Genomic DNA, 16,134 nt, shown 5'->3' with positions numbered 1-16,134 from the left:
CGCCTACACACACACACACACACACACACACACACACACACAAAATGTAAATCTTTTCAAACATAAAATGTACTTTCAACCCGTAACTCCCCCACACACATCACAAACAAGCTCATGATGTCACGAGCACAGCTCAGCATTAGTAGTAGAATCTCAAATTGATTTAACGCCAAGAACTGCGACTGCCGAGGCAAAATTGATAAAATCCTGCTCTTTGACCACCAGTTCTTTGCTGCAAACCATTGCGTCTTTAACACTTATAACACTTATTTACTTGGAGATAAAAAAAATAACTGCTGATATTATGTTGATTCATTTAGGTCTTTACAGTGTTCACATTGTATGGTTCTGTGTTTTTAAGTACTACTACTGTTGGTTGATACGAGGTTTTACTTACATGGCTGACTTGTGCCGCTGCATGATCCTGAATAACTAAGAGGCAGTTGAGAATATTTTGACAGCTGGAAGACACTCTGCTGCATTTTGTCCTTCGCTGAGAATAGAAGATTAACCCTTTGAAACCTGAGAAAATGGGTTTGATTTCTAAAAAAAATAGGCAACAGGCAACTTAACAAAATTAATCAAACTTTTTTTTGAAAGTAACAAAAAAAACACCTAGAAATAGGCATAAAAGAGTACAAAAAAACAGAAAAATGCTCAAATGAAAAGAAAAAAAAAATTCTGTAACATAATTTTCCCTATTTATATATTCCCTATTGTTCCCTATTCCCTATTTATTATTATATATATTTTCTTATAACCCTCACTTTTTTTAAAACTAATTTTTAGGTACTTTTTGTCAAGTTTTACTAATTTCTTGCAATTTTCGGGACATTTCTTGCCAAGGTAGCCATTGCCTTTTATCCACATGTTTTTGAAATAAATCAAACCAATTTGCTAAAGATTCAAACAGCTTGTGAAACATGTCTGAATTCAGCACATGAAAACTGATATCGATCCAGGTTTCAAAGGGTTAAGCAGTGCTGGACAAACAACATGAATTCAATCCAAAGTCTCATTCCTCTGTGCCATAGAGCTCCATTGTTGTTTAAAAACTATTAAAAACCCATCGGAGAGCCACACTGCTGCACTAAATGTTTCCTCATTACCATGAATACACACTGTAGTTTGTTTCCTGCAGCTGACTTGAAGGTAGTCCCCAACAAATGCACTTTACCTTTTTTGCAGTCATGTGACTTACAAAACAAACTGAAGTCAGATGGAGGGCAGGAAGCGATAAATCCATAAACTAAACAAATTTGGAAAAGGAGACAAGTTATTACATTGAATTGCAATGTAATAGATGTGATCTACTGGGGAAAAAAGGCAATTTTTCCAACATCTTCTCATACAAAGTCAAATAAAATAAACACAATTCCCTCCCCAGTGTTTCAAAAAGTATCTGAAGCACCTCACCTGTTTTGCACCACCGTCTCCTCTCATAAATAATGCACAGTCCCTAATGCTGCCCTCTCTCTTTGCCAAAATCTAGCTGAACTTTGGAGCGTTATTAAGTTACCAATAAGATAGCATGATTGGTACCACTGGATTTTTTATGTCATCTAGTGCAATATGATACTTGTATCGTCACTGTAGCTTTAAAACTAAGCCCGCCACAGCAGGTTTATTTGCTAACTTTAGCAAATCTGCCTAGCTGCTCACCTGCAGCCGCGCCTGTCGCTCCTGCCGCTCCTTCACATTTCATGTTCAGATATCAGGTCTTTGTCTCTCTGCTTCTTTCACTGTCTTGTTCTCCCTGTACCCCGGCTTTTCATTTGGGGCTCCTGGTTTTTATTTGAGGCACCTTGACTGAGTTAGTCAGGCTGCAGTTAGCTTCACATCTTCACATCAGCGTCACGTGACCTCTGTGCGTCTCTGACCCACGCTGTCAGGTGGACCGCACCATCGCTGCGGGGGTGGGTACAAGCTGAAATGTGTTTCAATTTCAAATAAAAAATATAAACATATAATTAAAATATAAAATATATTTCGTACACATTGAAAGAATTAACAGAATTTTAAGTCATTTTTATCGTCAATTGTTTTTCTCGTTTTTTTTGTTTGCTTTAGTCCCCCCCCTAGACTTTTTATTGATGTCTTGCTACGTTCTGGGCCATTTCTTCTTAAATTGCTCCTTGCAAATTGCCAGGGTTACAAAGGATTAAAGTCCAGTGTTTGCTGTACCCATCAACCATCCCTCCTGCATGCCCTGTAGGCACCCTGGTGCTCCTTATTTTTCGTCAGTACCGGCAGCGTTTCAACCTGACGCCATTCTGTGGCGTATCAAGCAGACATGACAGGTTCCCTCTGGCTGCCTTTAAAAGTGATGCCGCCCGTCCACATATCAGGCTGCTGTGGCAGCTACCATCCAACCACCAGGCGCTGCGTAATAACACTGTAATTGGTTCTGTCTGGGGGCATTCTCAAGTGATGCTGTCCGGGGGCGTATCATGTGGACATGAAATGCAGTTTTTGGCATCGGCATCTTACACTAAAAACATTGTTAAAGTGGCAGTATTCGCTGACTTTGGAATGAAAACGGGCTGGTGAGTCCAATCTCTGCTGTCTGAGAGCGTAGACTAATTTTGGTTGGGAGACACCAGTTTGGAAAGAGGTGCAGTACTAGAACTGGGATGAACTAATGACAACACAGTTATGACAATACCCACATTTAAGGCAAATAAGTCAAATTATGACCCTGAAAGAGAAAACTCTTATGACTATCCTATCGTAATTTGCTGAGGTATGATGAAGAGGTTCAGATTGGGAATGGAACTTGTCATGTAATGGAACAATGCATGAAAACATTGAACATGACAAAATTTCTGATGCACTTCAATAATAATCAACTAGACCACTAACAGGAATAATAAAATATAAATAATGCCATCACAGTGTAAAATCTAGATGTTTTGAAGATCCTCATAATCTGTAGACAGGTGAAGATACGGTGAACCGATCGGTCATTTCAATCTTTCCCCCTAAAAGTTAGGTCTTGCAACACTGTTTACATTTCTATAATCAATGTAAAAACAAGATGTTACATCAGGCCGAACAAACATGGAGAGCTCTGTGAACCTGAGGTGAGAGCAAGAGGGCCGTGTCGTTGTAAATATTCAGCTTCATTCTGCTTTATGGTGGATTCACTCCATCACACTGCTTTATTTTATTTTATTTTATTATTTAAAAGGGACCATGCACTGTTTAAAACATAAATGTTAGCATTTGATGCACTGTACCATTTTATGGTTTAGAGCTAATTCACATCTGCAGTCCTTCAGCAGGTCAGAACAAATACACACCTCAGTGACATGGTAATATAACGTTATACAAGAAGAGGTTAAGAGGTGAAGAACAGGTTAAAAGGTTCAAAGGGTTAACCCTTTGAAACCCTTGAAGGGTTAACCTTTTGAAACCTGGACAAATTGGCTTGAATTCTTTCAAAAACACGGGAAGAGGGCAATAAGCAATTTAGGAAAAATTGGCCCAGAAAATAACAGAAAAAAATAGTTAAAGGGCCAAGAATAATAACTGAAAATCAGCTAATATATATATATATATATATATATATATATATATATATCTATATATATATATATATATATATATATATATATATATATATATATATATATATATAAAGACCCCAAAAAGACTTCTTGAAATAATAACAAATAATAAATAATTGTAAATATATAGTTCTCTCTGGAAGTTTAAAAATAATGCTCTAAATGTGCTTATTTCTTGCAATTTGCAGGATTTTTTTTTTAAAAAAAACAACAACCTAAAAACAAACGATGTTGATCCAGGTTTCAAAGGGTTAAGCTCTCTGTGAGGTTCTGTCATTGTTTTAAAGATGGCCACTAGATGGCACCAGTGAATCTAGCTGTTGAGAAACCAACTCCAGTTCTTCTCTATGTTCATGTTATGAGTCAGGAGTGTATTTGGTGTGTGTGACCCAGAGTTTAAGGGTTCATAACCCTGGATGGACTTCCATTAAATCCATTAAATCCTTAATTCAAGTTACAGTCTTATACCGCCACTGTACTTTGAATAATACCTTTGTAATGCAATAACTTCAATCTGAGTCATCCATGCAGGAAACTAAAGCAGCCAGTCATCAGCCCAAAAGGAAATCCTGGCTAATCTCATGTCTGTATCACATTTACACAAGAGTACAGAACAATGAAAACACGCAACAATATATGAATTACTTGATAAAAAAAAAGAATTTTGAATTATATATGATATCAAGTTAATAGGGGTGACACACCGCTCAGGCAAGAAAATAACAACTTGGTCAAAATTTTGAAATGTCATGACTGCCAAGAACACCAGAATACCTCAGCCAATGACATTGGCAATGCATATTGATATTTGATAGCCTGATTGATAACTTAACCATGCACATGGCAAATTTGCACATCTCATTCTCACACTCCCTGCATGTTAGTACATGGGAGGGTTAGACAAAAGATTAACTTTTCCTTCTGGAGTGTCAATTCCATTTATTTGGAGAACATAGGCACATATGGATTACATGTGGTTATGTAAATATTATTTAATGTTTTACTCTGCACAAAACTAGATAAAAATGTGATTTAAAAAGAGTTTTTACTGCTCCTGTGCAATACCTTACAGCGCCTAATCTACTGCAGTAAGAGTGCATATATCAATCAATACCAAATTATTTCCCTGAATATATGTATTAATGATTGATCTGTTTATTTTATGTAGTAGTGATTTTTATACAAGTCAGTGTGTCTATTTTTATTTTATTTTATTTTATTTTATTTTATTTTATTTTATTTTATTTTATTTTATTTTATTTTATTTTATTTTGATAGAATAAAATAATGCATGCTTTACACGGGAGAAGTTTGAACCAATGGGAGATGAGTGCGGTGCCCTACGTCAGACGTAAGGGGCGTGCCGGCGGCGCGTTTTCTCCTCAGTAGTAAGCGGAGTTGACTGTAGCGCTCGAGCTCCATTGAAAGTGGCTCCCCGCTTCAGTGACAATACAGGCGGACAAGGGGGCGGACCGGCGAGAGGAAACTTCACAGAAAACAACAGCAGTGACCTCCACATAACTGTCACTATTTACCAGCGTCAATATTTCCGAAGACGAGCAACTGTGTTCGCTGACACACGCGGCAGCGGCTGCGGCGGCGGCGGCGGCTCGCCCGGAGAAGGAGTAGCAGGAAAACGGAGCGAAAAGGAGAGGCTGCAGGCACGTTTAGGAAGAGGGAAGGAGGACGCAGCCACAGGTAGCCTCACGTTAGCTGCCGTGGCACAAGATATCAAAGTGCAGATGCGGATTTCTGCGGTCGCTGATCGGAGCGCCGCGTCGCAGCAGTAAAGAGCGAAGAAGCAGAGAAAACAGAAGAGCCAGACCGCGTCTCTGCCGCTCCGCGCGCCAGACCGAGAGCGAAAAGCCACCATGTCCCGAAGGAAGCAGAGCAAACCCCGGCAGATAAAACGTAAGTGTGAAACAATTTTTTAATGTTTCTTTTTTGGGGGGGGGCGGCGGAGGGGAGTGTTGTACGTGTTTGTAGCGTGGAGAGCCACGCGCGTGCTGGGAAGAAGCCGCGTGCTGTGTGCGGCACTTCGCTTCAACTGTGCGTTCATTATAAAGTTGTAAGTATGCTATTATAAAAACCCAACTGTACCGCAGAACTGTCTTGAGACTATGCTAGTTTATGACACCGTTTTATCTCCCAAAACACCCCATAGGACTTTGATAAAATCAGCAAATTGAACCTTAAAAGTTCAATTGAGTTCAGACAGGCTATTTTCTCAGAATAGCCACATCTAACACGCTTTTTAAGCCCGTTTTGCAAAATATTAACCGCCACTTTCGCTATCTTGACCGTGCAGGAATATGAAAAAGTTTTCATTTATTACCCTGTGAAGAATGCTTTGTCCATTGGCAGCTAAAACTGCAGCTGCGGCTTCCTGTTTAATTCTGTTGTGGAAACGTCAGTGTTCTCTGAAAAAGCCGATGTGAACAGAGATAAAGCAGCGATCCGATGTGAGCCCAGATAAAGATTAAAATTGGATCTTTTTTATTTGTTTTCTGTCTGAGGCAGCGCCGAGGCCGCCGTTGCATTTTCCCCCTGGCTTTTCACTTCTCTTTCCCAGAGATGGGGCGTCAGATAGGCCGCCTGGCTGATCTCTCCTGCTGATAGCTGCTTACAATTGGATCTTTTTTTTCATCTATCCTTTTAACTCAATAATGCATCTTAGGGCCGCTTGAAAGGCCTTTTCTTGGTCTGGCGCTCGGCTGGTCTCCGTGCTTGACGAGTTCTTCCTGTTCATGAGATGTGTGAAGGTTTATCGCTTGTGACTGATGTTCAAAGTTGATACAAAAGCATATTAATGATGTTGTGATTAACCCCTGCTGTGCGCGTTGCTGCTCTGAGCTGACGAGTCTAAATCTTGAGTCATAATTTGGGAGATGAAGGGAAAAAGTGTGCACGTTTCTGTTTGGAAGTAGCAGCTGGAATGGAAACATGGCATCAGCAGGACAGTTTGTTTGATAAGTTATCGCACTGAACAAATAAAATGATCTGGTCATCAGTGATTGTGTCACTGTGTTCCCAGAAACTAAGTGTCTAAAAGCAACATTTGGGGGCTGTTTGGTGTCACATTTCATACATAATAACAATAATGTGTACTTTATAAAGCCCAGAAGGGGATTTTTCTTATTCACACATGCACAAACAGGATCCATAAAAGTGCATTACGTTATGTATGGAGAGATGTCAGGGTGATGGGGCTGCTGCAGGATGGTGTCCCGAGAGGTTGGGGTTGCTCAAAGGCACCCCGGCAAGTGCACAGGAGGTGAACTGGCACCTCTCCAGCTATCAGTTGTTATGAACTGAACCAGTGACCCTCCAGTTAAGTCCCCACAGACTGAGTTACTTATATCAATATGATATTAATGATTTGAATTTTCTGACTGTAGATTTCTTATTTTAGATAAATGCAATTTTGTTTTAATGGTCTTTTGCATTGGTTCCCAACTGGTCTGGTCACAGGGTTCAGACTTCTGTTAGTCATTAGTTCAAGGTCCACATGTTATAAATGACCACATATTCAATTTTATTTCACAAAATGCGAAGAACACTTAGAAATAAGACATATTGCAAGGATAAAAAAAGTGCACTTCAAAATAAATGCTCTCTGCCAGAAATAAACTGTAATTCATAATAAAGTGTATTTTTTACAAATCTGACACTTTCACAAGTCGCTTGTGGTCCATTAAGAGCAGACCGCGTCCTACCAGTCGGGAACCACTAGTCTTATGCACGTAAACGTCACTTGTGTGCATGCTGTTGAGAGCAAGAGGTCAGAGGAAGCGAGGAGCATTACATCATGTCACTGAATTGCCCTCAAGCTGCACAACCTGCAAACGATAGGGCTAATCATTGCACGTGCTTTTAAAAACTTTTGTATCAAATCGCTATTTTAAGATTTCAGTCATGATATACATAATACACAGTGTCCCAGTAAGCCAGGGTTGGAAATTAGCACCAGCAATCAGCCAGATGCTGGTTATATATACAAGTAGTTACTAGATTTGCCTTATTCACCAGCCAAAAAAACAACTAACCAAACAAACAAACAAAATAAAAACAAAACAACAAGAAGAAATAAACAAACAATGGAAGTCTTTTGAGTAGCTGACAGATTTAGGAATCCAGCAGCCTCACTGGCAGGTGGACAAAAAAGTCAATTCCATTCCTGCAATAAACTATAGGAAATGTAAGGTTTTTGTTAGTTACTCAGCTAATTTAATCAAAGATGCTCTCTGTTTGCCAGTTTCTGTATTTTTATTGTGTGGCTCAAGATGGTTTAACCCTTTGACACCTAAGCAAATTGGCTTGATTTCTTTCAAAAACATGGGAAGACGGCAACAAGCAATTAAACAAGAAATGGCCCAAAAATGAGCAAGAAATAAGTTAAGAGTTACAAGACAATTACATGAAAATAAAACCACAAAAAAGAAAAGGAAACACAAAAAAAGAAATAAGACAATGACCTCAAGAAAAAGCTACAATAATATATATATATATATACACACATTTTTTTCTTTTTGTAACATAATCTTGTCAATATCAATTATGATAATTAATAATAATATCTGATATTGATATATTTATCTGATAAACATATAAATATGTTTTTTGGACATTTTTATTTTTTTTAAATTAATTATTTATTTATTTATTTTATCACATTTATCTACTAATCTTCCTGGTTAAATTTCAGATCATTTCCTTATCACCTTTTACCATTTTTTTTACAGTGTGTGGTACATGTCTTGCCACGTTGCTCAGTATAATTTTCCCATGTTTTGAGGAGAAATCGAACCCATTTTCTCAAGTTTCAGAGGTTTAAATACGTGTAAAAGGTGTCTGAACACAGCACAAAAAACTGATGTTACTTCAGGTTTTAAAGGGTTAAATGAATAAGATGGACTATTCTGTAGCAAAGTGGAGAGTTGGTTGTGTCCGTCTGCTGCTTGGTCTTGTGCTGCATAAATGATCTATGGTTAATTGCCTAACTTTAATATCAGGCAGTGTTTTGTAGCTAGCAGGAAGCTCTGTAGTTGTCAGGCAGCTTTCACACATGATCTGATTGTTGAAGCGCTTAACCCTAAAACTTCTGATGCGGCATGTCTTGGATTCAGAGCTGTGAAGCAGTCTGTCTTGTTGGCATGTGACAGCATTATGCTAACAAAAATAGCTTATCATTTTGGGTTGCCAGGCCAAAATCAAGCACCGTCCGGGTTGACTTGTGTGTTTATGTTTTGTCACACAACAGGTTTTGTTATCTCCCGAAGCAGCAAACATAGTTTTTACTAATGAAGCTGCTTTCTAATGTCATGATTATTGGACATTTTTTAGTAATGCTAATGCTAATGTAATATCTTCATGAAGGCAGGCCAGAAAAAAATGTTGGCATTGTACATTTCTGCAAACCACTAATCTGTTATGTTTGTATGTTATTATGTTGTGGATATATATAAACTTTTATCTTTCAATAATGCTGTGGTTAACATAGGTTAATCACAAAGTCCACAAAAAACAACCACTTTTCTTGTAATATAGTAAACAAACTAATGGTGCTAAAAACAGATCGCAAATGCACAACAAGATTTTTTTCTGACACTAGATATCAAAGAAAAACCAGAGCCGGTGCTGTATTAAGATGCTGTGAGCTGTAATTTAACCATTTTCAAGCAAGAGAGAAAAGATAAAGTTATCCTGCAGCCTTATAATGCAGAGTATCTCTTCCTCTGTGCCGCTGCGTCGCGTCCACTGCTGGCTTTAACAAAGAGTATCGTGAAAGTCAAGAGCACTCACTCTGCAGCAAAGTCTGGTGACCAAAACATCCCCAGAAGCTCACTGCACAGCACAATAACGCGCAAACAAAAAATACCCCAAATAATTGCTCAACTTGAAGCTATCTTAGTCAACTGAGGAGTCTCCAACTAATGATTTGAATCGCTGACTTTCATCACTGCTCGATTTAGTCCAATTTCAGTTGGATCAATATTTTTACATGTATTTAGTCCAAGTCCACTTTTAGTCCCAATAACACAATAATTCAACTTTTTCTAACATCATGTAAATGTATTACTTGATGCAATCTGTTGTGATCAAGCATATCCGCTCGGTTGCCATTAAGGATTTCTCTTTTTGAAGTTGTTGTGCCGCTGCAAGTAGTCCACATAGTCTGTTACTTCCTGTTTTTTCATACGTTTCCATAGAGAGGCCTATCAGCTGTGAACTCCCAGCAGGCACCTACAGTAAGGCCAGCAGCGAGGCCTGGAGATGTATCCCAGACCCTGAGGCTGATAAACGCAGACTAGACTTGGCATGAGAGAGAGAGAGAGAGAGAGAGAGAGAGAGAGAGAGAGAGAGAGAGAGAGAGAGAGAGAGAGAGAGAGAGAGAGAGAGAGAGAGAGAGAGAGAGAGAGAGAGAGAGAGAGAGAGAGAGAGTGTGTGTGTGTGTGTGTGTATATACATGTGTGCGTCTCAGGGGTGTTATGGCCGTCTTTATCAGCGCTTCTGGTCCACTATGCTTCCCTGTGCACCAGGCCCCGGCTGTGGTTGAGGCCAGCCAGGCTCTCAGCCCCGTGACTCTCTTGTGATTTGGCAGACATTTTGATAGGAAAGAGTGAGGAGTGATAAGGACTTTGTTCGGCTGGGGTGTGTGAAGGTTCAGCAGCGGAGGGGGCTGCTGGTGCTACCACCACCACTACTACTAATACTACTAATGCAGTGTGTCCATCGTGTTGTTTTGAGCACGCCGCTCGCTGTCACTGATATGACAAATTCCAGTCAGGTCACAGTGTTGTTGGGTTGAGTTGTATCATCATATACGTCACATCCTTTCTTAAAATGACTAGTGATACCACACATTAATGTAATTTGATGGTGCATAAAAGGGGTGGAGGGAGAATTTTTTCAACTCTTGGTAGCCTACTGGAATAATAAAATCAGCCGCTTTTTCTGTCCATAAGATATATTTTTCTGCAATAAAAATGATTGAAGTGAGATTAACAGACTGAAAACCTTATCTTATTAGATAAAACCATTCAAGTTTTCCTTTAGGACATGATTTGCAGCTGAAAAAAATGTGATCTATCGCAATATATTGCAATATCACAATATTTCGCAAATAGCAACACAATTTAAATCGCAATAAATATGTATTGTGACTTAAGAATCGTGATAATATTGCATCATCTGGTGATTATCAACCCTAAAAATTATACTGATAAAGATAAACCCAAATGATGGTTGTGAAGTTATTGTAATAACTTGTTATTTTCTGAAACACTCTTTGCTAATCGACCAAATGCACACTTAACTCTTCCTGTAGCGCCTCAAAAACCTCTGGAAGGCATTTATCATGTGGCAGGTGCAAGGAATTGTAAGTAATGACTGAAAAATGAGAATGCCGATGCTATGAGCAACGTTCAGTTGGTTTGACGCGTTGTAATTTAATATTGGCCACTGCAAACAGTTTTAAACACATGTTTATTTATTCATTTTTTGCATACTTGGCATATGCATACTTAAATTCTGCATGTGAGCCCATAAGGTTCGAAACAGACTGCTATCTCCCTATTTAATGAAAACTGGACAGACTTTTTTTTGTCCATTTATAATGTTCTGAGGGAGGAATTGAAGGGAATGAGTAATCTGGTTAAATGAAGACAGCTGTCAAAAAAAAAAAAAGATTTGTAATGAGTATTCAGAGTGAAAAAGAACAGACTGTCTCTTGTACCCCAGTAGGCAGTTATCCTGGTCTGTTAAAGCCCTTTTGACCCAACAGTGAACTAAGAAAATGCTTCATTAAATCAAAATAGAGGAAACAACAGAGCTGTGTTAAGTATTTTTTATTCATCTGCATAGAAAAATCACGGAAAATAATAAAGACAAATGTTGTGAGTGAAGTTGCATTTGTACTTCTGCAGAGATGCACTTCATTGTGCTTTAACAAACTTACATAGAGAGTGGTGTAATGAGTAACTGATTGCAGGGGAGTTGAAGTACACATTGCTAAAATCTTGATTACTTTTTAGTAATGCTAATACGTTAAAGAATAAAAATAAAAACATGTCATACTGACAATAAAAGAAACTGCGAGTGGAGCGCTCAAATGAGGTGCAGCCCAGAGGAGCATGTTTCAGCCTTCGCATGTATTATTAATAAAATCACCATGCAGTTGTGCGCTTCTGCAAACCATGGATAAGATGTCAGTCAGTGTTATTATGTAGCGAATATGCTGAACCTTTCCAGAATTATGCCAGTCGAATTGGATTTGGCTGTTCAATATGAATATTCAATGATTTGTTTTGTTTAACATACAAAGTTTCAAAGTCTGAACATTCATGTAGTAAACAAGCTAACAGCACTAACGACGAATCGCATATGTGCAACAACAGGTTTTTGCCGACACTAGATATCAACAAAAGCTGCTTCAGCGTGTCCGCAGCTGCAAAGAGTAGCATGGAAGTCGAGCGCGCTCACCCCGCAGCCAAATCTGGGGACCAAAACGTTCCCAGAAGTACACCACACAGGAAAAAAAGCAATGTCAGTCGACTGAGGGTCTTCGTTTGATGACTCGAGTCCTTCGGCTTTCAAGGGGCAGCCGTATCAAGTGAAGAGGTCAGGTCAAATTTCTGGTCAAATTGCAATGTTGAGTTAAGCTTTTGGACTACTTTATAAAGGCAAAGTTCTTGTAAACTACCAATTATGGTTTTGATATCAGCCCTAACATATCACCACTTTTATCAAAATCGTATAGATAAAAGCAAACCCTACATGTGGCGCGGTCTGTTAGTGTGCTCTGGAGGAGCATATCCTCCACCTGATCTTGTGACTTGAAGTAACTTTTGTTAAAAAAAAAAACACCAGAAAAGCAACAATTGACAACAACAACAACAACAACCTCCCGACAACAAAGACATTAAGACAACATAGCATGGATATCTTTTTCAATTTTTCCCCCCCAGCAACAATGGATTAAGTCCAGGGCTTTCTGGAGGCCCACAGCTGAAGAGGAGAAGCGGGTGTTTGTGTAGCAGATAGATATTTGTCTGTGTCTCTTTGTGCGTCATCCTCCCCAACGGTTGGTGATCTCTCAGCCTGATAAGGCTTCTCTCCTTGATGGGGAGATAGGAGGCAGGCAGGCAGGCAGCCCACTGAGGCTGGATCCCTGGGCTTGTATTTTGGCGGTTGAGATGGGAGACGCGATAAAACTTGGCGGCGATCGCTGCTGCTGATAGCGCAGAAAGCAAAAGAGAAAGAGGGAGAGAGGGAGGGAGAGATTTGAGGTTGGGCAGATGGAAGGAGAGATGGAGGATGGAGGGCTCGTTGTAATTACATCTGGCTGTTGCATGCCATTTTCCCAGCGTTGTTGCGTTGTTGTCGGTGGTTTTGTTTGCGATTGGCTGGGGGTGGATCTCTAGATAATTAAAAGAAGAGAAAAGCAGAGGAGAGCCGACGCAAAAAAAAGGTGCGGTGATAAGAGGGAGGAGAAGAGGAGGAGTGGAGGTAGATAGTGGGAAGAAAGAGATAGAGAAAGAGTGAAAAAGTGTGTGGAATACATAGCTGGTAGATGAATGTGTTGTGGTGTGTTTTTAATGGCAGCCCAGCCAGCTCTGCAGCTCCCCCCACCCCTCTGTGAAAGATGTTTGGGGCTGATAAGGAGGCCTGCTGATGGTAAATAGATAACACCCTGCAGATTCACACTGCTGATTGTGTGTGTGTGTGTGTGTGCGCGTGTGTGTGTGTGTGTGTGTGTGTGTGAGAAAGCTTGGTTCCTATGACATCAGCGCTAGAGCTCAGAGGTCAGCATGAATAATACGCTGCCTCCCATGGCTTAAAGCAAACCGGGACGCCTGCAGAGGCCAGACAAGGAAATCACCACACTGACCTCCTCCTCCTCCTCCTCCTCCTCCTTTTCTTCTGCCTCTTCCTTTTTTTCTTTCTTTCATTAAACAGCACTAAAACTTGTAGCTGTAGCTTATAATAGAGGTGTTTTTCGATTTCTGAAATGACTTCAGATAGTTGCTGCAGCTGAAAGGAATGTGTCACTATTGTTTTTAATTTTATCAGCAGCCTTACAAGGCCCGGGTCACGTGATTGTTATACGGACGCACAATTGAGAGATTAATTCATTCTTTGTTAGCCAAAGTGAAATAAAACACACAAGCACGAATTCCAAGCACACACAAACACACACCCAGAAGACTCATGCAGTGCCTTGGTGGCTTTCCCTTGTGAGTGTGTGTGTGTTTTTTTTTCTCCTTCTTTGTTCTGCTTTTAGCTTGATGTGAACTTTTGATAAGCCGCGGGGCCTGATCTCCGGCGCAGATAGAGATCGCCAAGTGCGATTAGAGTTGTTATCAGGCTGCAGCAGGCAGGAGCCGAGGCTCCACCGCAATAACAACAGGCCCAGGCAGGAGCAGCCGGGGTCCGGACCCTGGCAATCAGTTCCAGCCCTAATGGGATTAATGTTGTTGTATAATTAGATGATAGGTGTGAATGCATTTCTTTTCTCCCTCAATCTTTTCTCACTCATTCAAACTTCCTCCCGCCTCCTCCTTTTCCTCCCCCCTCATCTCTCCTCTCTCTCCTCCCTAACAAGCGTTGTCATTGATTAATTTAATTAAAATTAATACCACGTATTACTCATTCCAGATTCTGTATGAGATAGTGCAGACATGTTGGGAAATTTTGGTGTTCGTTGATGATTATCACCAGGGTGATTTTTTTTTTCTTTTTAAATATTCTTCTCTGTTAAAGGCGTAAAACTTGAAGAGGGTACAGTAGGCGGGAGGGGGAAGAAAAAGAGGAAAGTAACAGCATCAGCAGGATGACTCGCACTGGGTTGATTCTCATGACAGATATTAGACCGGCTAGATGGTGACTGATCGGACGATTCTCGTGCTCACGATGAGATAGCTTGATGTGAGAGTTGCATATGACTGCACATCAGTTACACCCACATATGCATGCATGTTTCATATCGCAGGAGGGGTGGACAGAGCACAATGAATACTGTAAAAACATAGAAATGATCAAGTTATCAGTGTAAGCGGTCCTGACTGGATCTCTGTAAGAATACTGTCAGCTTTTTGAAGGTTGAAGAAGCTGAAAATCTACTTTGCATAATGCTTCAATCAGATATTTTTTCTGTTTTTTTTGTCCTTCCCCAAAGCTACAGATATTTTTCCTTGAGCCTTCTTGAGTGATGTGTTCAAGGACCATTAGAAATTAGAAATCCAATGATAATTTTTGTGTTTTTAAGATTTTGGTTGTGATAAATGGTGTCAATTTGGTGATTTTTATTTTGGCTGGCTTAGGTTTTGTAAGGAATGTTTTCTTGCCAAAGGTTTAAAAAAATGACCCAAAATTTTAACTGAAAAAAAAATTACCCAAACTTGCAGGCCTGCAGATGTGGAAGGCATGTTTTCTGTAAAAAAAAAAAAAATTCCCACCAGGGTGAGGGCCTAGCCCCCAATGTGCTCAAAGCCAAATTGCACGTAATTCTTGCAATATTCTTTATTTCATTGTGTTTAAAGCCCAAGTGTTATTTACATTTTGTCAAATAAAATTAAATATTAGGTAATTTCTCATGTGTTCTCTTCTTTTGAACTATTTGGAATTCTCTCAAAACGAGGTAATAAAAGCACCAGTTTTCAGTGTTTTCTGTCTGCTCTCTCGTCTTAGGTCGTAGCTTCCTTGCATTAACGTGTGTGTTTGCACTGTGGCTATCCGAGCGGCGTTGACGGGGAGAGTGTGTGTGCTTGGTCAGATACACCAAAGAGGGAAGTTGGCAGGGTTATAGAGGAAACACCGTTTGTGTTCGGTGTGTGGATGAGTTATTACCCTTTCCTGCTATTTACCCAGGGGACGGCCTCGTGGTGAATTATAGTTCCCCCAACTCAGCGCCGTTGTAAACGGTGTCACCCTTGACCTCGGCGCTGACGACTCCACAGATGAGGGAGGAGAGAAAACATTACCCCGGCCAACAGTAGCGTAATCTACGTCCAAACTGTTTGCTCTAGCAGTAATTACCACTCTGCCAGCTCTTCCCAGGGAGCTTTGTGAGGGCTTAGCTCACGGCTGACGTGCTCGCTATTAGAGACGGTGGATGTTTAACCAGAGTGACCAAAGTATCCAGGCCTTCTTCTCCTCGAGCTGCTGTCCGATCGATGCATGAAAATACAGGTTTGGGGACACATGATGGTGATGATCAACATTTGTCAAAGACGTTTAAATGGATATAAATTTTCCCAAAAGCAGACCAAGCAGGTGTGTGTGTAGCTGCTGGTTGTAGGAGTTGTTTTTTTGGGATAGCTGTGGGCCACGTGGCTGTGATCTCTGGTCAGAATGACTCTGGACACTCGAAGGACAGTGTGTTTGTGCGGATCTATCTGTGTGTGTGTGTATGAGAGAGAGAGACAGCCAGTGTTATGACAAGGCCCCCCCAGAGGCAGTGATAAGACAGACCATTTGCTCCTACTGTGCTGAGCGCTCTGTTCCAGGGTGTTAAGGCAACCTGGGCAAACAACACCGCCTGACCTGCATTTACAGCCCCCTTCAC

At 40.3% G+C, this 16,134-nt stretch overlaps 1 protein-coding gene across 1 annotated transcript in view; it reads left to right on the top strand.

Annotated features, from left to right (window-relative positions):
* Nucleotides 1-4,972: 4,972 nt before the first annotated feature.
* The window catches only part of zfpm1 (zinc finger protein, FOG family member 1), a 120,025-nt gene continuing 108,863 nt past the window's right edge, over nucleotides 4,973-16,134 (top strand). The window contains exon 1 of the mRNA XM_088079702.1: nucleotides 4,973-5,480. Within this exon, the coding sequence (XP_087935828.1) occupies nucleotides 5,441-5,480 (40 nt within the window). The 5' untranslated portion in view covers nucleotides 4,973-5,440. The remainder of the gene's footprint in view (nucleotides 5,481-16,134) is intronic.

Source organism: Plectropomus leopardus, chromosome 7 (genome assembly GCF_026936395.1).
Source record: "Plectropomus leopardus strain MGB_pleo_1.0 chromosome 7, ASM2693639v1, whole genome shotgun sequence".
NCBI classification, from domain to species: domain Eukaryota; kingdom Metazoa; phylum Chordata; class Actinopteri; order Perciformes; family Serranidae; genus Plectropomus; species Plectropomus leopardus.
The sequence above is the reverse complement of the archived record's forward strand: the minus strand, read 5'-3'. Positions and strand labels throughout refer to the sequence as shown.